The sequence below is a fragment of the Pelodiscus sinensis genome, chromosome 1 (genome assembly GCF_052426305.1).
Source record: "Pelodiscus sinensis isolate ZL-2025 chromosome 1, ASM5242630v1, whole genome shotgun sequence".
In the NCBI taxonomy this organism is placed as follows: Eukaryota; Metazoa; Chordata; order Testudines; family Trionychidae; genus Pelodiscus; species Pelodiscus sinensis.
The window spans coordinates 186,697,374-186,721,196 of record NC_143052.1 but is presented as its reverse complement, the minus strand read 5'-3'; the positions used below and the strand labels follow the sequence as shown (position 1 = coordinate 186,721,196).

At 39.8% G+C, this 23,823-nt stretch overlaps 1 protein-coding gene across 1 annotated transcript; it reads left to right on the top strand.

Moving 5' to 3' along the window:
- The first annotated feature begins 9,616 nt into the window (after positions 1-9,616).
- On the top strand, positions 9,617-12,298 carry LOC102448260 (claudin-8-like). The gene has a single exon (XM_006126073.5). The coding sequence runs from the start codon at positions 9,824-9,826 to the stop codon at positions 10,499-10,501; it is 678 nt and encodes a 225-aa protein (XP_006126135.1). The 5' UTR covers positions 9,617-9,823; the 3' UTR covers positions 10,502-12,298.
- Positions 12,299-23,823: the final 11,525 nt, after the last annotated feature.

Sequence of the window (23,823 nt, the reverse complement as noted above, 5' to 3'; positions counted from 1 at the left end):
TAAAATTTCTCTGTACAGCAGCTCATCAGTTCCTCACTCATAGATTCTACAGGCACGCCTTTAAGTAATTGCTATAATTTTGTTTGATATGAAAGAATCCCTCATTTCCAGTCTAATCATCATTTGCAAACTGGATCTTCCCACACACCAGAACACCGCTTGCTCACCTTCGATGAAAATAATGGTGATTCTCTGCCCTCTTCTACCCCAACACAACCGCCTACCATTCTTTTCCTCTGCTGTAATATATGCCACAACAGGCTACTGTGAGATTGCACCTTCTGTGCTGAATTGCAAGTTGGTAATTCACATGCTTATATAATAATGTCTGTCTATCCTGAAATGCCTGTTGTTTACCCAAAGAAAAAAAAGTGAGTCAAATGTGTTGAAAACCCCATGACTCCCTGGAGAAGTACATCTCACTTTGCCTCTATTGTCACTTTGCAATGAATATGTGTTAAGGAACATCTTGTCTGGAGAACTGCATCTAAAATTAGAGATGGGAGCAGCCTCTCTGTTATACCTTTTGTTTCACATTTCGGGATGCGTTAACAGGCAATAGAAATCTTTGTTTAGCAGACTTAATAATTGGGTCCACAGAGGGGTTTAACAATCTTTGACTTCCTTTATTTCGGAGGCTGCGGCCGATCAGTCAGAGAGTACACATGCTGCCTGCATATCACCCCTAAAAATAGTCATTAAACTTTGAGATGTTTTTAAACTTGACAGCTTAGCACACACTGTAATGCTTTCAATGTTTCTTGCCAAGGCTTAGGAACACACCTATTCTACCTTGCCACTTTTGCCAGCTTTTTAGCAAACACTTAAGTGTTTGCTTGTGCCACTCAGGCCTGGCCCATAGTACTGAGCAGTCTCTGGCTGCACTGCCCCCAATGGAAGACATGTTCCTCTCTAGAATTCCAGGATATAGGACCTATGAGTGCCTGCTATGCACCTCACCAGGGCATCCAACACACTTCGCTATGCCCTGGGCAAGGTAGGCAGGGAAGCTCTGGGTGCCCAGAAGGGGATTCCTCAGGGAGAAGGGGCAAAGAGCGAGACTCCTCCAGCCAGGCCTTTGGTGCTGCAGAGGGCTTCAGTGGTGATTTTAAAAGGCCTGGGGCTCTGGCCACTGCTGCTCCCACCATAGTGGCAGTGGTGGCCAGGAACTCTGGGCCTTTTAAATTGCTGGGCCTCAAGGCAGCTGCTCCCATTATCTCCCCCATCAGTGGGGCTGCACCTCCCAAAGAAATGTGCTCTTAATTCCTTCTCTCCATTCCTCTCTGTCCAGTTGAGTATTCCTCAGAATGAAGAACAAAATTGCTGAGGTTGGTCTTACATTGCTGGCTAGTCCTGAACAGCACCGAGGAGGAATTTACAGATTTGGGAATAAGACAAATCATATTACTTGAATCCCACAGAGACCTACGGAGAGATGGGGACTTTCCGGTTTCTCTGCCAGACAGAATACGAAGACATTTAAACAGTATGAACTCTGAATGAGCCTAAGTAGTATCCTTGGCTCACAGACTACAAAGGAGCTCAAATAGGAAGAAGCCACAGGGCTAGAGATGAATGGATTCCAAGGCCAGAAGGGACCACTGTGATCATCTCATTTGAGCTCCTGCATGATACAGGCCATAGAATAACTTTTAGAGCACACCTTTCAGAAAAAAGCCATACAAACTTCTTTTTACAAATCACTAACATTGGAGAATCACCACTACCCTTGGTAAATCATTCCAGTGGTTAATTACCCTTGCTCTTAAAAACATATGCTTTCTTCCTCCTCTGCATTTGTCAAGATTTAATTTCCAGACATTGGATGGGGTTGTATCTTTTTCTGCTACCTATGAGCAAATATTTGTTTCTCGTGTAGATACTTGCAGACTGTACTTAAGCCATCCATTCACTTCCCCTTTATTAAGCTAAACAGATTGAGCACTTGAGTCTATCATTATAAATAATGTTTTCCAATCTTTTAATTCTTCTTGTGGCTCTTCCTTGGATCCTCTCCAATTTATCTATACCTTTCTTAAATATCCTCACATATTCTAAGGTGGGAAGAAGGAAGATGCTTTCTACATTAGCTGTGAAAAGGTGGGGGCTCCAGTCATTATACAACAATGACTGAAGGGTGGGAAAGTCCCTCACTCCCATTTCAAGGAAACCCCTCTATTGCCCCACCAACAAAAATGCCAGACTTAGACCTGATCTGCTCCTTCTAAGTCACCCTCTCAACTACCAACAATTCTGGGGCTGAAGCACCTCTGGTAGGCGGTTTAACACCAGCAGAGCATATAGAAGTGAATAGTAGTGCAGTCACTTACATGAGCTACTCACTCCTAAGCTGGGTTTAGTTTTCCCCCTCATGCGGCAGGTCAGTTTTTCCTCTGGATAAGTTGACTTGCTCTGCAGCCATTACCTGTGCACTTGTGAGGGGCTTGCCAGCCTTTAAAGGCTACATGCATGAATTTCTTCAGTAAAAAACCATCTGTGGTTAAGTAGGACAATGGGAGTTTTGCCAAAGGTTTTAATGAGAACAGGAGCAGATCCCCATTTCTCCTCCAATTAGTGCTGCAGAAATCTAAGAATGATTGATCAATAACACGTTATTCATTGCTCTCTCTGAATCAATAAAAACTATATTGCTAATGCTACTTTTGGCTATTGAACCTGCAGAATTAACTGGGCATGTGTTTAAAAGCATTGATTTTTAATAGATTTTTTTTTCTGTTTTCACTTTTATTCTTCTCTTTACTATTGAAGGAATCAGGATAGAGTCTTGTTACTGTACACAGCCCTGGTACCTGAAACTTGAGCAAGCAATTTGTTAGGATAGGCCTGTGCTGGGGACAATGCAGACATGCACCACTCCAAAGAGGTGTGGTGCCTTTACTGACCTACCTTTTGTGAACGCTGGGGCCCCGCCACAATTAGACCTCCGTTTAATGTTCTAGGAGAATACTTTATCACACTGGACAAAGGACTGCTGAGAGAAATGAAACATCTCCTAGTTATTTGTGTGTGAAATAAATCAGTGAGACCTGGCATTAAAACCCATTATTTAAAATGTTCTACATGTATGTCTCATTAATGCAAACTGTGGTCATTATTGAACAGAGTGACTGTGCCTGCCTGGTTTCTTGGATTAAATTTTAAACAGTATTAGTGTAGTAAAAACATTTTAACATCATTGCTTTATTTCTGGAAGCTATTTTTTGATAATTGTTTTTGTAATATGCACCTGAAAGTGCACCGTAAGCCTCCATTGGGCTAAATATGTTTTAATACCCCAAATTCAATGCAAGTGGAAATGTGAATTCTTTGGCATAAGCATAGGTAATACATTGAAAAGGAATTTATTTTTTGAAAGATTGCTTGGTATTAGGAGAGCAGCAATAAATTGAGCACAATAGGGACCTTAGAAAATAATGACAATAATAGAAGCCTTCATATCCAGTGAGATCAGGTAGCAATGGGGGAGGATTTAGAAGGGGAGGGAATAGGAATGCTAAGAAAAACCAAATCAAAATAACTTGTTATAAAAACTTAAGTTTTGCCAAGTATGGAACATGTCCACATTGAATTGGGAGAAGGAAAAGGAATGGCACGTAGAAGAGGTTTTGGCCTCTTCAAACTGTAGGGCTCAAGGGAAACTTACATGCTACTAGAGAGTCATGTTGGGCGCTCTCTGGAATAGACAGTTAACTGTAACATGAGGGAGTTGGGATCAGAATGGGGGATGGATACTAAAGTTTACAGGCTAAGCAAAGTTGGCAATGAAGTTGCATTAATTAACATGCAAAGAACAGAGTAAAGTTCTTTGGGATCCTCCGTCAAAACATGCTATAGAAGAAGTATAAAGAGTTATTATTTGTTACACTGCTGCTCACTGATCCATTCTTTTCCTGCCTGCTAGACTCTTGTTATTATCAAATTGGCGGAGAGGCATGGTATGGAAGCAAATCTTGCCTAGATTAGAAAGATATGACTCTGTAGTGGAGCCAGTTATGAATGTGTGGGAGTGTTTCTGCTTGCAGTGTATGCGAAAATCATGAAAAACCAGTTCAGTATATTAGGTAAAATATCTTGATGGAAGAAATGCAAGTTATAGGATACCTGGGGCAAACTAAGAGCTAGTATACATATACAGTAATAACAGCCCTCCAAGAAAGAAAATGCTGAACAACTGGTCTGACATCTGAACTTCTCTTTTCTGGGAGAACTCAGTAAATCTAAATTTTTTAAAGGGCTATTTGAGGCCTGATTTTCTGAGGTGGTGAGCAACAACCTCTCCTTCTGGCACCAGCTGGAGCTGTATGTGCTTATAGCTCCTGAAAAAAAAAATCAGAAAAGGTTACATGTTCATAAACAAGAAGTGTGTTATGCTTAATAGAATTTTCCCCTTTGTATTTTAACCTTTAAGTCGAAGCATTAAAATGACAAGGATTGAAGTAATGAGTGGCAAAGAACGAGCTCAGTGGTTAGCAATGGAAAATGTCTAAAGCCTCAATGAACCAAGCCCAAATTTATCAAAGGATGCCTAGCTAGCTTCAACATCAAATTAAACAGGGACCAAGTTTAAAAAAAAAAAGCCAGGGGAGTCATTGCTAATTTAAAGGAGAAAGCTGCTGATAAAATGATACAACTTTTATTTGTAAAAAAATTCCTGACCTTGGAGGTGGGTTCAAACATTCACTCAAACTATTCTAGTTTCTGGAAATTCAACATATGACCTGCTTTGGAATCTGCTCAATGTCAGTCCTATTTACTGGAGCACAAATGGTTCTCTCTTTCATATACACTCAACTGGATTGTTGACCTGCTATATAAACAACACAGTGAATGGGATAACGATTGAGGTATCACAATTAATACATTAAGCAGAAAAGTGAAGAATTGCTTTAAAATATGTTCATTCTTAATATATTCTGAGAAATTCAAGTTACTTATAGAACACAAGGCCCTGTTAGGCACCACAATATAGCTAATTTTACCCATTTTGCTGGAAACCATGGACTGCGGCGCACAGATTTTGGCTGTGTCCAAAAGAATAGGAATTCTAGCATAATGTCCAGGAACAAATCTGGGTGATCACCCCTCTCTTTCTCTCTCTCTCTCTCTCTCTCTCTCTCTCTCTCTCTCTGAAATGTCTTTCTGCTCTGCATCTCCCTCCTAATAAGCTATTAAGGACATTTGTTCCTTTGCTTATAACAGCTGCCAGACTAAATTGGCTCAAAAGTGAGATCTCCCCAGACACTCTGCCTAATGGAGACAGAAAATTTAGAAAAGCAGCAGTTAAGACCCTATAGCAATATGGAACCCACTCCAGAAGTATGAGGAGATGGTCAATATGTTCCACTTAGTTTGCACGACTTCCTCTGTGTGATAAAGAGCTATACTTTCTAGCCTTTCATGAGCCCCCAGGGGAAATGTACAGTTAATTTGATTATTTAATTGTAGGTTGAGACTGAAAACAGCCCTAATGTTTTTTGATATTTCCCCAAGTCACCAAAAATGACGTGCCCTCAATGTTTAAATAGGGAAAATGTGGAGTAAAGTGGTATGTGCCTCCTTTTTCTATGCTTTTCCCTGCCAGGAGCAGTGAGAAGCTATGTCTTTTCATACTTTAAAACCGCTAGTCACAAATGGGAATTTTCAGTATGAACATGGATACCATTGACTTCATATGGGACCAGAGTCAGGTAAATGCTGACTACTTTTCAAAAGTGCTGTATACAAAATGTAAACGATCTGTTGATACACTCACGTTATAATGAAATGTATAAAGTACTTAGGACAGTGGCCAGCTAGAAAGTTTGATTATATAATTACAGATAGCCCTGCCATTTGAATTGTACCTAAAATTATCCTTCATTTGTAATTGCATCTTTGATTGTAATGGTACAAGAATAAGTGACAAAAAAAGTACTGAGAATTTGCATCTTTCCCCATGTTACTGTACATAAACAGATGTTTTCCAGAACTCTTACATATAAGATTGTTCAACTTCTTTTTCCTAAGTGAATTTTAAATGGAATAAGGCAAAAAAATGTAATCCTGCTAAAATTGTGCAAATCCTGGTTCTATTTAATCCTTTTCCATGTCCTGTACAGTAAATTGGAAGAAAACTCAGACATGTTGCTTGTATCATATTTGGATAATATGTTGGGGGTTTTTTCCCCACAGAAATTCATAATATCTGAGCAAGAAAATTGAATTAGTATCAACACAACAAACCTCTCAGTTGATTATACTCTGAGGAAGGAGTGGATTAAAGCTAGTGGGGCTTGGATCCATCATAATTTCAGAAAGCACTGTAAAAATTTCAACCCACACACTTAAATTTTGTCATAGCTCTTTTCTGAGCAACTCATCACCTATGGCAAAGTAGAACAGTCCTTGCTTGCCACCTGCTAAGCATGTTGTTACACATTTAAAACTACATTAATTCATTTGGTTCTTAGAGTAACACAATAGAGTTCTGTGTAGTTATTCTGGATTAATATTATTGTAAATGGGACCAGAAGCTGGCCCAGTGAGGCTAGGTCTACACTGCACAGTTATTTCGGAATAAGCTATTCCGAATAGTTATTCCGAAATGTGCTATTTTGAAATAGCACATCTACACTGCAGGGAATCCTTACAATTAGTCCGAGGCAGACTTCCCTGATGTAGATGTGCTATCTCGATTTAGAACCTCAGAAGGAATAACTTAGAATGGTCCTGGTGAGGGGCTATTTTGAAATAGCAGAAGTGGAGCGTCTACATATGGCTTATTTCAAAATATTTATTTCGTAGAATGAGGTTTACAGAAGTTGGAATAAGCCGTCTGTTATTTTGAAATTATTTCGAAATAATGGAATTGCTGTGTAAATGCTCACATAGTTATTTCGGAATAATAGTCGTTATTCCAAAATAGCTGTGCTGTCACTGAGAGTCACTGACTTAGCAACTCTTTGGAAATGACACCTCCCAGACATGGCTATAGTTTGCCATTATAAACTTTCAGTTCATAACTGTACCATCACTATACATGCTAAGGTTCCATCAGACTAATCTCTTCATTTTGTTTACACCAGAGACATTCACTACCTTTCCTGAAGTGTGTCTGAATGACTCTGGCTTTTTGTTGCTTCTGACTCCCCCCCCACACCCAATTTATTCAGTGCCAACATTTCCCAAGATTACTCTCAACCCAAACATGAATTTTGGTGGGGGTGGAGGAGGGAAAGGAGAAGAGAGAAACCAGGCCCTCGTTGCTGGGATACTAACTCCCTGCTGGAATAGGACTACTCAACTTCTGACAGGAAGGCACTATCCTCTCTTGTGCACCCATAGTATCATACCAGAGAATCAAAGGGTGCCTGATCAAAATGAAAAGGGCAAGACAATTCAGAGCATGTTAGCAAACCCTTTTCTCTCCATTCTGCTCATCTGAGGAAGTGTCTTCCCCATAAAAACTCATGGTACTATGTATTTGTTAGTCTTTAAGGTGCTACAGGACTACTTGTTTTTTAATGAAGAATACTAGACCATGCCCATGTATTGTTATCAGAGATAGCTAGCTGTAGTAGATATTTAAAAACAGAGGTTAAAACTGTAATCACATTGATACCAGAGAAAAAGCAGGACAAGCAGAATACAGCAGGCACAGCAGAGCCTTGCTGTGAAGTAGATATCTGCAAAGTACTGCACACCTTTCATTTGAGCAGGTTTGATTGAATAGCTCTTGGAATCCAAAAAAGGCATTGGGAACTTCAGGCAAAAAAGGGACACCACTGGGATCACTACACTCTTCAGGGAAACGTACCCGATGCCACTTTTAAAGTGCAGAGGTAACAGGTGTGATTTCGGAGCCTAAGGGAAAGGGAATAACTACATATTGAACTTGGACACATGTCAGGACTCAAGAAACAAGAGGTTGGATCTGGATCAGATCCAGTAGGCCTTTCAGCAGATAAAAAGGTCAAAGCTATCTAGTATATGCATTTGCTGGGAGTACCTTTGCCAGATCTGAAGAGGAGCTCTGTGCAGTTCAAAAGCTCGTCTCTTACACCAACAGAAGTTGGTCCAATAAAAGATATGACCTCACCTCTCTCTAACATTATTTGGAGCAGATGGCCTTGGCAGCACAGAACACTGTTGGTGGTTAGCCACAAGCCACTTAGGAATATAGGTGGATATGAAAAAAAATCACCCTGAACAAAAACAAAGGAAAGACTAGTATGGCAGCAACTTTCTCACACAGACACCCACAAAACAGGAACATAAAATACTATCTGTGTGCAATATTGTCAAGTTAACATTCCCGTAGGAACCTTGACTTTCGAATGTCTTGGGTTTTTGAATAATTAGTTTTTCAGGCTTAGTGTTGCATTATTGTAAAATTTTCCATTTAACTCCTATAGTATGCTTTGAAGAAGCAAAAACCAAGCAAGGGAAAAAAACAAAAACCATAAAACTCCAGTAAGCAATATTATTAACTTGTCTTTGAGAAAGTGACTGACCTATCTCCAACATATGGGCAGTAATTTATAATCATATTTCTCAGTTTATGTGTGTAGATTCACTGTTCATGTTAAAGACACAGACAGGCAAAATCCTTCTTTATGCTGGTGAAAATCCAGAGAAACCCATTGTATTCATGGGAGTTCCCTCTGATGTTTTATGTTGCTTCTGACTTTTCCCAGAAAAAAAATTCTTTGATGCTGAGATTTTCTAGGATTACTATCAGCCCACATGCGAGGTGTTTTTTGGGAGGTGGATAGAAATCTGACCAAGATCTATTTAGAAGCTTTTTTTCCAACTATGAATTTTAGCTTTCTTTTTTTCTTTTTGGGATAACTCAAATGGTTTTACTTTCAAAGTTGAAATTTTCCCTGGGGCTAGATAAGGGATAGTCCCTTCTTTTAGCTTCAGGAGAGGAATCTTTTTCTGCATTAAGAAAAACTTCATTCCACACCTCTCATTCTGTAGCCATTTAAACACATGAATACCTGCATACATTCAATTCAATGGAACGATCCACAAGTATAAAACTATGCAAGTATTTAAATATTCCTAAGATTGGGGCCTTCTATTGTTCTATTACACCCTTTAGTGGTCTTTTACAGCTTTGGTTATCCTCGACTAAGACATCTGTTTTAATTAATGGTGTCATGCTTTTCCTAAAATGTAGTTTAGTCCTTCCTTGATCCCAACATAGCAGTATTTTACTTGAAGCTTCAGAAAAGCTAATAAAAAAAGCAGTTTCCCAAATAAAGGCAGCAGTCCTGTAACAGTCAATGTATCTCAGCTTTCCTTCTGACACTTTCTCTAAGCAAATCTCTGAGGGAGATAGTATATTCTCTTTATCCACATGACCTGTAGCATAAGACTGTGTGTCCACTCATTACAAAGACTGGTCTATTTCCTTGGCATGTGGAAAAACACTTATGGAATAAATGAGAGTTAAACCTGAGATTTTTTTTTTATATATAAAAGAAGGGAAGTAGACTACATTTACCTTCAGCATTTTTTGCTGGTTTAGACAAACCCAACCCTCACTAGACTTTTATTGGCTTTGAAAAGTTGTTACTCTTGATTGGTCAGTTTACCTGTTTGAGTCAATAGATTTTTAAAGACAACGAAATGCAGCTAAGTCCTAGCCAGCGTACACCAGATTTAAGCTGATTTGAAGAAGCGGAGACAGCCTATTTAAAAGCTTCTTCGCATAAACAAGACCTATTTTGCAGGAAATCACTTCAGCTGCTTACTTTTTGTCTTTAAAGGAAACTGCTTTAGGAACTTACTGTGCTGTCTTATCTCAGAAAGAGGTATGGCCAGTAGTGCACTGCAGATCGTTGGACTGGTAGTTGGAGGCATTGGCTTAGTTGGGACTTGTGCAATCACTGGGATGCCTCAATGGAGAGTCACTGCTTTCATTGAAAACAACATCATCGTGTTTGAGACCATTTGGGAAGGACTCTGGATGCACTGCATCAGACAAGCCAACATCAGGATGCAGTGCAAAGTCTACGACTCTCTCTTGGCACTCTCACCTGATCTACAGGCATCCAGAGGACTAATGTGTTCTGCTTCAGCACTCTCATTTCTTGCTTTTATGATAGCTGTTATGGGCATGAAGTGCACTCAGTGCACTGAGAACAACGAGCGAATCAAGGGTCACATTCTGTTGGCAGCTGGAGTTCTTTTCATCCTATCTGGTATTGTTGTGTTCATCCCAGTATGTTGGGTTGCCAATACTATCATCAGAGACTTCTACAATCCAACTGTCAATGTGGCACAAAAACGAGAACTTGGGGAAGCCCTGTACATAGGCTGGGTAGCTGCCTTCTGCCTCGTTGCTGGGGGAGCAATATTCTGTAGCTTCTGCCATTGTAACGAGAAAACCAGAAGCTACAGGTTCTCAGCACCTTCACATCAAGCATCCTACAAAACTCATCACGTGCAAAGGAAAACTGAAAGTTCATATTCCAGAAGTCAGTATGTCTAGTTGCTTTTTGGTCTTTTAGCTCAGCAAGTCAGTCTTTGTGAATGGACTTCAACATTCACAGTGAACTACAAGTAGATCCAAGGAAACTTTATTTGTACTTCATACCTGAACCACAGTAGCCATGCATAAATCCTTGGATTTTAGTTAATTCTATGAACCCTGTCAAGCAGACAATGTATTACATTTTAATCCCAAAAGAAAAAACAACAACTTTTTACCATGTTTTAAAGCTTCAATTTGTTTTAAAACTATTTAGCATTCATGTAAAAGTGAATGTTAAAAAGAAATCAAATAGTTATTTGGAAAGAATTTTAGGGTTTTTTTGGGGAGGGGAGGGGCTATGTTACATATGATAAATTACAACAAAAGGGCTTAAATGAGTTTATTGTTATATAAAATACAGATTGATTGTGATGAAAATAATGGATCAAACAAATTATTGTCTGGGGAGGGAGGATAAGACAGCAAAGATAATAAAGAAACTGTTTTAAAAAAACAATAACTAAGGGATAAATACATTGTAAATAAATGGTAATGTGAAGGATTAGCTCTGCAGTGAGAGGGAGGCCAATATCTCTGAAAATAAACTTAAAAAACAAATAGTCTGGTAGCACGTTAAAGACTAACAAAACATGTAGATGGGATCATGAGCTTTTGTGGGCACAGCCCACTTCTTCAGATGAAAGCTCATGATCCCATCTACATGTTTTGTTAGTCTTCAAAGTGCTACCAGACTATTTGTTGTTTTTTAAGTTTATCCTGCACAAAAAGAGTGAGAGAGAGAGAGAGAGAGAGAGAGAGAGAGAAAGGCCTGACTAGTTTGCATTCCTGTGACAGAATTAATGTTCTGGATCTTTACTGTACAATATCTTCTTTTTTCAATATGGGTATTTAATATAGTCCTCATACTACAGTGACTCCTGTGCGGGAAGACTCCTTCATCTGTACCAAGACCCACTGATTTCAGTGAAGAGGTATGCCCGTGTGGAATTGAGGGCAGAACTAAGGCCTGAAGGGATAAAAAGAAGGATGTTTCAATGTTTTATTCACTGTTCATTTACAAAATGAGAAGATTTCTAATAGTGTCACTGTATACCCAATTTTGGAAAATAAGGAAATAGGAATTTAATCCAATTGGATTCTACAGAAACTAATCCAATTGGATTCTACATTCCTTATCAAAATTAACAGAGAATGGTAATAGATGTTTTTAACCCAGCAGAGGTGGTGACCTCCTGGCTCCAGTGAAATTAGTGGAAGGTTTACCTTCTTACTGTTTAGGTTTACCTCAACTACAGTGGAATCAGAATTTTAACTATGGAGTCTGAGAGAGATCCCTATTTTAGAATTTGGATTGATTAAATATTCTGCGAAAAGGTTACAATGCAATCCACTATCCTTAGGATATTTCTAGCTGAAAAATATCAGGGACCAAATTTTTCTTTAAATTACACAAGTACATATTCCAAAGAGTTAAAGAAGTCCAAATCCTTATGCTGTTTTACAAGCAACCTAAAATTGTAAATAGACATGCCTTTTAAGTTATGTCTAAATACATATATTTCTATGTAGCCTCATTATTTTAAAGCAGGGGCTCTCAAACTTTCTAATACCATGACCCCCTAAAATTCTAAATGAATTTGTGTGACCCTCCACCCTCACTGTGCCACGAGTAAAGGGGGAGCTAGAGGGTTGGTCAGGGAGGCAGGGCTGGCCGGGGGAGATTGGGCAGGGGAACTGGCGGGGGGGAGGGGGAGGGTTGGGTGCAGTGGGGCTGGCCGGGGGAAGATCGGGAGGAGGAGGGCAGAACTGGCCGTTGGAAGCAGGACTGGGGAAGATCAGGAGGAAAAGTGGGGGAGAACCAGCCGGCTGGGAGGGGTTTGGGGGGAGCACGAATTGGCCGGCGGGGAGCGGGACTGACCCGGGCACATGCAAATCCCAGGGTGCACAGTCCCAGCAAAGTGTGAGTGAGTTCGGCTGCGGCTCTAACACGCGCTTGACCAGCGCTCAGGAGCATGTACAGGGCTTCCCCTCTTCCCCAAGGCATCACACGCAACCAGAGGCTCTCAGCACTGATCGTGCCCCACCTCCACCTGACTTCCGTCAGGCACCCAACTGGAAAACCACAAAATACCAGACATTGCACATGTCCAGTATTTTCTGAATTTTTTTACCGGATAGAGGGCCCAAAAACCAGACTGCCCGGTTGAATACTGGACACCTGGCAACCCTAGCTGCGACCTCCTCCCTCCCCCTGCCAAGTTGCTCGCAACCCCCCTGGTGGTCGCAACCCACAGTTTGGGTAACACTGTTTTAAAGGCTATTCCTAGCTGCATACGTATGTGTGTAATACATATGTGCACTATGTATGTTATACAGCACAGTTTGCCTGTGTTTTACACTAGTTTGTTCATCTTGTATATTTGCAGTCCTATTATGTGTGGGAGGGGGGTTATTATGCTGCAGTAGGTGAATGTTGTTCTATGTAGAACGTATAGCTTCAAGCTTTCATATATGTTGTAAAAAAGTATTGTGTCTTCCTGTATTAGTGCCTTGTTCATAACACTTTCACCTATTTTGTTTCCTGGGGGTTATAACAATGAGTATAAAAAAACCATCTATTGAGTTCACAAGGTCCTACTCAAAAGGGTGTAAATACTGATGTACTAGAGTTATTTACAGTGTCATGCATATAGTATTTATCTGTGAATTTTAAATAAGAATCTTACTTTAAATACAAACAGATAAGTAACTTTTTACTTGCAATATAAAAAGTTTGTATACTTAGTATGGTCAATATCTATAATACTAGAAGTTTTACCCAGCTTTGCTTGGATACTTAACTCAGGTAGTCTTTGTTTTTCTTCATTTAAATAATTGCTCTGGGGTGGGACTGGAGATGAGGGGTTCAGTATGCAGGCTGTCTGGGGGAGAGAGAGGACTACCCAGCCCTCTCTCTGCAGCAGCTGAGGCTATGTAAGAAGCAACTCTCCATAGCTGCTGCAGTTCCAAGGGGCACAGCCAGGGAGGGGTGTAAATCACCACACTGGGGCAGGTCCAGATTCATCTGCCCCTTGCACTTCCCACCCAAACAGCCAAACTCTCTCACATATATGGTAGATAGTTGTCTGTTCCTCCCTGCTGCCACAATGGGGTTATAGTTGTCCTGGTCCCCAACTCTAGCTCCTTGCTCCCCCTGTGGTCATTGTACAGTATAACTGTCGCTGCTTTCCATCCCATGTCCTCTGCTTCCCCCATGTGGTCATTATATAGCAGAGTCTTCACTTTCCATTTCATGAGAAGCAGTCCCATTCCAGGTAGATCCCATTTTCCTGGCATAAACAAACCCTTATTCTATTTTAAATTCTGATAAGAGGAAGCTGTATATAGAATTTCATGGTCCTAGCTCTTACTGTTTAGGAGTTCTTGAACAGACACTCACAAACCCTTTAAAATATATAGAAGATGAGCTGGAGTTACCTGGCGTAGCTCAGGAAGCCGGAGGAACAAAATGTAGAAAAACAGTAGTCCATTATTTTTTTTTTGAATAGTAGAAAAGTTGCACTGATTTCTATAGGTCTGCTTCATCCTTGGAGGGGGAGGGGTGTATGCGCGCAACCCCGGGTGGAGGGGAAGTTACACGCGGGAGGGGCGCCTCAGCTTGCACGCAGGACTGCGGGGGCAGGGCGGGTGCCTGAGCCGTTGTGCGTATGGGGGTCGGGACACTGCGTGCTGGCGCGGGGTGTTGGGTGAGGGAGGAGAAGAGGGTCGCTTATGTAACCTTACAGGCGGGAGGGGGCAAGTCCTGGACGGCGCTGGGGGCCGTAGGCGGCAGGCACAGAACCTAGGGTGGGCTGGGAGGCCCCTACAGAGCAGCGGGTTACTTTTTGATTTTTACAGCTTGAGCTCAGGCCCAATCGGGTCCAAAAGTATCTTAAAACCTTCTCCTGGATGAAAGGTTATCCCATGCAAAGTTTGGTTGCGGTAGTTCTAATAACTTGGACACTATAAGAACACAAACATACAAACATTCTCCTTTATATATTAGATTAAACATAATTATAACCTATTTATTTCTGTCAGCACACAACATACTAGGCATAGTACAAAGACACATAAAAAGGCACAGATTTTTAAACACGCCTACAGGATTTAGGAGTGCAAGTCTCATCAATGGGACTTTAATGCTTTTGAAATTGTCCCCCAGAATCCCTATGCAAATCAGATTATTCTGTAAGTATATCATAGAATCATAGGGCTATAAGAGACCTCAGGAGGTCATCAAGTCCAGCACCCTGCCCAAAGCAGGGCCAGCCCCAACTAAATCAACTCAGCCAGGGCTTTGTCAAGCCGAGACTTAAACACCGCTAGGGATGGAAATTCCACCACCTCCCTAGGTAACCCATTCGAGCGCTTCACCATCCTCCTAGTGAAATAGTTTTTCCTAATACCCAACCTAGACCTCCCCCACTATAACTTGAGACCATTGCTCCTTGTTCTACCATCTGTCACTACTAAGAACACCATCTCTCCAACTTCCTGAAGGGAGGTTGCAAAGGGGATGAAGGTTGTTATTGAATCCCCCCTCACTCTTCTCTTCTGCAGACTAAGTCCAAATCCCTCAGCCTCTCCTCACAGGTTACGTGCTCTAGCCCCCTAATCATTTTGGTTGCACTTTGCTGGATGGCATATACAACATGTCCCCTTCCCCCTCCTAATATAATCATGTACATCATCTATTCAGGACAACCAAAAATAAATTTCAGTTATGAATAGGAAAAATTTTTTCATTTAAAACAAATCTTTAGTAGCCCCGGCAGAGATTTTCATACAAGGAAATATATACAGACATACTTGTGAACAAACAATACTAAGAATGAAAATACTTCCATTCACAGAAAACTGCTTCCTCAGTCAGAAGAACCATACATTCCAAGAGGATAGCCACAGATTGCAAAACCTGATGGCACCAATCTGAATGCAACATTGAGTCTTATGTGAATGTAGCTAGGTGGAAAAAAACCGTGAGCTTAATGTATGGAAATATAAAAGTTGAAAAATCAGAACAAAGTTGAGTGAGCTGATCTCATACTTATAGAAACTTAGGCATCCATTTAGGAAAATCCTGTCCTAATTAATTTCAGCTCTTTTTGAAAACTAAGGGACTTTTTTAGAAGCCTAAAAAAGTATTTCAGGTATAATTTTTTTTAAAAAAAAATCTTGGCTTTAATTAGTAATACTCTCAAAACTAGAACTAGTTAAAAATTTTCCATCCAAGAATTTCAATGCAGAATATTGACTGTCAAAAAAGGAAAACTAGAATACTGAAACATTGCAACAAAAACCTGAACATTTATATTCTGAATTGCTGCCACAGTAACTCAGGGAGTGGTAGTTTGGGTGCTTCATGTCCCTCTACAGACAAGATTCTTGAGCTGTACTACAATTACTATGATTCACTAGAGCCATGTGACTTCCACAAGGCACTCTGGTGACTGAAGAACTGGAGGGAACCCTATTGCATTATAGGATTCATAGTTGAGATTGGGAGATACTAGGCCAGCATATTTCAATAAAAATTGGTTTTTAGCTAAAAAATTTTGGTTCCTGATTTTTTGGCTGAAAAATCTAAATTTGATGGAGAAAAAAAAATGGAGAAAAAAATGCGTGTTTTCTATCCAACTCTACTTGAAACACCAAAAATGAGAATTCTTTCCCTTTTCTTCACTCTTACAATTTTGATTATTTTAAATTATAAATGTATGTATACTTTTATAACTATTGTACTTCATTGTTTTTCAGATTTGAAAAACAAACTTCATATAGATTTATTGGTAAGATTTCAGGTATTATCCTATAATATTATATGCTTTGTTTATGGATCGAAGAGGTTATCTAGGAAACTGAATTTTGATACACATGAATAAAATTTCTGGATCACCTTGTGTAAATCTGTTGGCTAGCATTTTAGGCCTTCTTTACATTGGCAAAAATGACTACCCAAGTGCCAGGCAAGGCTTTTGGCTCAAGTGAGTGAAGGTTTAAGATTTCATTAATGATTTATTATTCAGTAACTAAGTCCTTGTCTGTATTAAAGGATTTTCTGACATTCTCCCACTATTGCTCCTATTGATAGAAAAGTTTTCATTGGGGTTACCAATGGTAAAACCACTATTATATACTGCTGAGATTAGATTACACAGATTAGAGCCAGATGACAAGTGATAAAATGGCTGCTAACAGGTGTGCTTTGGTAACCACAACCAGCAGAATAGCAGTTTCAGAAAGCCCGTTCTGTGGACATAACCATGCTTGAAGCAGAATTATTATAGTTTACTAACAAAGACCCAGCTGAATAGGGTTAAAAAGAATTGTAATGTCAATAAATACAAAAAATATGAATATTGGAAAACAATCCCAAATATACATATAAAATGATGGGGACTAAATTAGCTGTTGCCACGCAAGAGAGCAGCTGGAGTTAGTGTGGATAGTTCTCTGAAAACATCCCCTCAATGTGCAACAGCTGTCCAAAAAAAAAAAAAAAATTAGGAATAATTTTAAAAGGTATAGCGAATAAGACAGAATATTTTATTGCCTGTATTTAAATCCATGGCACGCCCACATCTTGAATACTGTGTGCAGATTATGGATGCCTACAGGAATCTGGTTGGTTTGAAAAGATTTGTTCTTTTCAAATCCATGCTGGCTGTTACTGATCAGATTATATTTTAGATGTTTGCAAATGGGTTATTTAATTATTTGCTCCATTACCTTTCCTGGTACAGAAGTGAACATGACTAGCCTGGAATTTCCTGGGCTGTCCTTATTTCCATTTTATAGAGGGGCACTATGTTTCCCCTTTTCCAGTCTTCTGGAATCTCTCATGGCTTTTCAAAGATAATTACTAATTTCTCAGATATCGCCTCAGTTACCTCCTTGAGTATTCTACAATGCATTTCATCAGGCTCTTGTGACTTAAAGACATCCAAGAAAATTTTAACTTGTTCTTGCCTATTATAGATTCTGAACCTACACCATTTTAATTGGCATTCACTATGTTAAGCATCCAATCACCACCAACCTTCTTAATGAAAACTGAAATAAGGAAGTCATTAAGTATCTCCACCATTTCTACATTTTCTGTAATTGTTTTCCCCTCTTCATTCAGACTCTGTATGCCTGAAAACTTCACACGCTTTTGCTTATCAGATAGTATGATGTTCTGTGGACATGGACTCCTTTCAGATACATATATTCCTTTGTCCTGTTCTCCTTCCAATGCCACGTTCAGTCACACAAGATGATGCAATTGCATTTCACAAAATGGGGTCAGAAAACATGACAACACACAAGGCACAAAACTGGTGAAGACCCCTGTCCTTCTATTGTGATATATTGAAGCTGCTATAAGTAACCATCCCCAGAACCACCTTCCTCCTATTTTCTGGTTAATCTTTTTTACCTCTTTTCTCTGACTATTCTAACTCTATATAATATACACAATGCTAATAATTATTTGTGACTCAGACACTATCTTTCTTCTCCCCATAATGGTTTCACACATTAGTATTGTGGTATAATCTGCAAAAATCAAGGCTATTTCAAAGGTTTTGTGACAGATACTATGAATGTTAAAGTATCAGATCCAGATTTCAGCACAGTACTGCTCTCTGATTCCACTCAAGGACTAGGAATGTCAGAGACCTATTTCTTTCCAGGGTACCCAGTAAGGATGTTACACAGCATTTAATCAGCTAATCTAGTAGTTGTTGGAATTTCCATTGACTTCTCAATTAGTCGATAAGGGAGGGAAACTGCACAGCTGCAGTAGGTTTAGCTCCCTGTTCCAGGAGCTAACTCTGCTGAGGCGCAGCATCTGGGACTGGGAGCGAGCCAGGAATCAGCTGCCTCCCCCCCACTGCACCTCTGCTCCCCTGACCCTGCAGAGATTGTGTTGGAGGGAACAGGTTTTCAAGCTGGATCCCACCCAGCACTGGTTCCTGCTCTATCCCCTTGCTGCCTCTCTCTGACAGGGGAAGCAAGGGGGGAAGCAACTAGTGAGTGACTACTCGATTTCCCGATAAGCACATGTCCCTTACATTCCTAGTACCCAGTGCAGATTAATTCTTTTGTTCCCATTCACTGGACAGGGATTTGCTACCAGGAGATTGGCATGCCAGTGTGAACTATCACATGCAATACAGAAAACCTATATAAGATCATGGAAGTAGCTGCCCATTTTTGCCACTGAGAAACCACAGACAATCCAAGACTCAGTGAGAAGTCTTGTTATAGATAACACATATGGATGCACTGGGTTCTGGCTCAAACAATAGTGTACTTAGTCACAGACAGTATACACAGTCTTGGGATCCAAGAGACTGATCCTGATTATGGGAGTGCTAATAAACCCAGCGCCAAAGCAAAACTAGTATGTTTTGCTGCAAAATGCTATTGCTTCAGCCTCCAACACAAGTCCAAAGTTCATAGTGTTTTGTGCCAGAGCTTAGCCTCTGCCATCACTACATGACTAGCAAGCCAGTTTATGTGCTGTTACATTTTGATCTGTGACTAAACAACTCTTTATCATAAACAATTCTTTCAGTTATTTAGTTTCACATTTCATCCAGTACTACTCTATCTGTACATATTACTGCTAATTCTCAAAAAAGGCATTCCACTCCACTTTGCAGGTTCTCCCTCATTTTATTTTCAACAGCACAATGTGAGTGGTTCAATCAACATTTTCAAAAAGTATTTTGTGGTTACTTTCCTGCCTTTAAGTGTTACCTGGGTCGACCATCACCTGAATCCTTTGGCCTTTTGTTTTAAAGCAGTAGAGGGGGCAGTCTTCTAATCTGCATACCTTTATAAGGACTATGGCTCTCTACACTTAAATACAAAGGTGACAAGTGCCTCATAAAATGTCTGAAATGGATTAGACTAGAAAGATCTCAAAGGATGTTGAATATTTTGTCCAGGAAACAAATAGATCATCCAACAACTGTTGAAATGAGTGAGGCCATGGGAATTCTGAAAAATCCCACTTCCATTTTGGTAGTATGTTTGTTTTTAGGTGAATTAGGAAAAGGAAACACACAGAGTTCATTAACTAATCCATGCCTTTCTTAGCATGCCATCTATGGTTCAAACAAAATACAGGACTATGCAGCACTTTAAAGACTAACAAGATGGTTAATTAGGTGATGAGCTTTTGTGGGCCAGAAAGCTCTATGGTTCAATTCCAGTTCAGCTAATTGTATACATGTAGGAAATACCACCTCGTGTCTCTCCTACTTTTTTGGTTGTCCTTTCCTCCTTTCATTCCAATAGGGTTCAACTAACAATTATCCTCTCCTTGGACAGTATCTCAGTATAGTTGGTGTGGTAACATCAGTCTTAACACATATGGTGGGATGTCACCTACTGTAGCTGGTAAGAGTCTAGAAAAAGCACTCAAGTACTTAAAATGTTTTGGATATAATGGCTCCATGAAATGGCTTATGACATTTTTCTAACATTTTTCTGGGAATAACCATTGTCCCACATTAGTCATTCTGAGGGCCACAGTGTAGTTTTATATGTGATGTTAAAAGCTGATCCTCCAAATATCACAAGATTTTAACACTTAGCTTTAAGACAATCCCAATAAATAACAGGTTATCAGGGCACTGGACATGATAAGTCAGAGTTGGGTATCTACCAAAGCTGGTTGAAGTTATCTGAATAATCATTTCCTCCCCATAAATAGCCTTCCAATATCAGTGTTGATATTTTCAATAAAAAAGTTGATTAATATTTTTGAAAAAAGAAAAATTGTTCTGTTTCAAGCCAGTAAATGATTTTTTGTGATACAATAAGAATTTGATGAGTTTAATTACTGTGTAAGTGAGAAGCAGCAGAGAGAGGACCCCAATCCAAGCGTATTAATGCACACTCCATAATTTGGGCTTCTTCTTTGAAAATCACTCTCTGAGAGTCATATCCTGCCTGAACTTGAGTTGTTTGATGCTCTATGTTCAAGACTGGGAAACAGCAATCTGTCCCCTGCATCTGGTCTCTGGGCTTAACTTTAACACCTCTCTCTCTCTCTCAGGCTTTTAATCACCCTGGCTCACCTTCCACATCTGCAGATTAGAGACAATAATTCTCATCTACCTCATAGGCCTGTTCTGAGAATTAGAGAATGTTTTAAAAATACTTGGCACTTCAAGAGCTATACAGATATTAAACACTACATCTTCCTTAAGGAGTTTTTAGGTCATTATGATTCATCCCTTCTACAGGATATTGTATACCTGTAGGGAAAGTCCATTTCTAATACTCAGCTTACTTTACAAAGCATTAATTCCAGCCCCTCCTTGGTCTGTTAGAGTTGGAATTAGTGCTGGTAGGCTGAGAGTTTTTTGCCCCTATAAGCCAGTGTAGGCAGAATCTTTTTATAATGGAGGTCATCCTTATTTCTGAAACAAAAAAACAGGACTATGAAGCACTTTAAAGACTAACAAGATGGTTTATTAGGTGATGAGCTTTCGTGGGCCAGACCCACTTCCTTGGATCAAATAGTGGAAGAAAATAGTGGATCACAACCATATATACCAAAGGATACAATTTAAAAAAAATGAACACATATGAAAAGGACAAATCAAATTTCAGAACAGAAGGGAGTGGGGGGGGGGAGGTAAATGCTTTTTCTTTGTGATCCTGTCTAATATCTGTTTTGTGGGCATTGATCCTTTGGCGAAGTGTCTGAGACGTTTGTCCAATGTACATAGCAGACGGACACTTTCAGCACATGATGGCATAAATTATATTTCTGGATGTGCAGGAATATGTGTTCTTGATCTTATAACTCACTTGGTTAGGTCCAATAATTGTATCAACACAGTGAATATGTGGACAAAGCTGGCAACGGGGTTTGTTGCAAGGGAAGGTACCAGGGTTGGTATTAGTGTGGTATGTCCTGTGGTTGTTGGCAAGAATCATCTTGAGGTTAGGTGGTTGTCTATAGGAGACTATGGGTACGTCTCCCAGAGCCTCTTGGAGTTTAGTATCCTGTTCCAGTATAGGGTGTAGTTTATTGATAATGTCCAACACATTATCAATAAATTACAGCCTATATTGGAACAGGATACTAAACTCCGAGAGGCTCTGGGAGACAGACCCATAGTCTCCTATATTAGACAGGATTACAAAGAAAAAACAGTTTCTTGCCATTTCAACCAGCAAGGACATTGTTTCAACGATTTGATTACCTGCATCCTGCTTCAAAGGCCTTTTTCACTACACTTGAAAGTGAATCCTCTGAACTGTCATTCATGCTTACATTCGACACTTTACGCCTAAGTTTGAATAAAGACTCTAATTATCTTACCCATTACAAAGATAGCTTCCCCAGTTATCACTTCTAATCTCATTAGCTCACAGACATTTACCTCCCCCCTCCATCCCCCTTCTGTTCTGAAATTTGATTTGTCCTTTTCATATGTGTTCATTTTTTTTAATTGTATCCTTTGGTATAGATGGTTGTGACAATTTTCTTCCACTATTTGATCTGAGGAAGTAGGTCTGGCCCATGAAAGCTCATCATCTAATAAACCATCTTGTTAGTCTTTAAAGTGCTACATAGTCCTGTTTTTTGTTGCAGCTACACCAGACTAACACGGCTACATTTCTATCACTATCCTTATTTTTAAATTTAGTTACAGCTGAAGGTGCTTATACAAGTATCTAAAACATTAAAAATTAACATCAAAGGCTATATTTCACCCTCCAAATGAAAAGAAAGCAGACAGCTTATTTATTACAGATAGCTCATAGTGTATGGGCCAGATCCTTAGGTGATGCACATTGGCATAGGCCCACTGTCTTTTGTGGATGTATACCAATATAAGCCAGGTGAGGCTCTGGTTGCATGCATCAAAGAGCTTTACTAACACAAAGTAATTAGAGTTAGGCATAGCTATATAGTATCAATTCAGGTCAGGGCTGGGAAAAGGAGTGAGAGAGGTTAAACCACATGCCAAGGCAAACCAGATAAGCAACATGATGACAGCTCAGGAGAACTGGCTCGTAGTCCTCTGAACATTCCAAGCTACATATATTGTAGGAGGTATCCCTGCCCACTAATCCTTCTTGCAAGTGTTGTCCAGTGGTTAAAGAAATAGACAAGCACTATAATGTGAATGAATAAATAGTACTTGGTTATTTTGTTGGAGAGTTTTTCTCCTCACCATTAAAGGAAACTAGATATAACAACAGAATACACTCTCCTGCTAATAGGAATGCATGGAGATAATTATTTCCTATCAGTGGTCTTTCTTTCTAGAACCAAATGAAAAAAAAAAGCTATGAAATGATGCCAGCTACTTGTTTTGGCATCCTTATGAATTATGCATCTGTTTAAGTAAAACTTTGATGTTGATTACAGCTCTTGAGCCTACTGTACCTAATTCCATCAACATCAGGAGCCACTGTTAAGTGCCTTCTAGGTTTTTCTTTTTTAAATATTTTTCCATCTAGTGGAGTGCCAGAAACATGTAAATCACACTTAAAATCCAATTTTAGCTTTCATCATAGAAATAATTGTACTCATCTGAATATTGTACATGATAGAAATTAAGTCCTGCACTAACACCTTGGCTACGTCTACACGGACATGATTTTCTGGAAATGCTTTTAATGGAAAAGGTTTTCCATTAAAAGTATTTCCAGAAAAGCACGTCTAGATTGGCAGGACGCTTTTCCGGAAAAGCACGTCTTCCGGAAAAGCACACGTGGCCAATCTAGACACGCTTTTCCACCAAAAAGCCCAGATCGTCATTTTCACGATCGGGGCTTTTTGCGGAAAACGCTACTGTGCTGACTACACTGGCCCTTTTCCGGAACAGTTTTCCGGAAAAAGACTTTTGCCCGAACAGGAGCAGCATAGTTTTTCCAGAAAAGCACTGATGATTTTACATTAGATCATCAGTACTTTTACAGAAATTCAAGCAGCCAGTGTAGACAGCTGGCAAGTTTTTCCAGAAAAGCGGCTGATTTTCCGGAATAACTTGCCAGTGTAGACACAGCCCTTATGTTCTGTGTTTCAACACAACACAGAAGCAGTTTCGTTGTGGAATAATTAACCCTATAATTTGCTTTCAATAATGGGGACCCTGTCACACACTTAATTATAGCATCACTAAGGAGCAGTGAAGTCAAGTATGATATTACTAGATAGGGTGTATCTAGCCTCTCATTGGCTGGAAAGCTGTCAGGCCTGATTGTGAAGTGCTCTAGTCAGAGGTCTTTCAAATATAAAGGCAAATAAATACCAG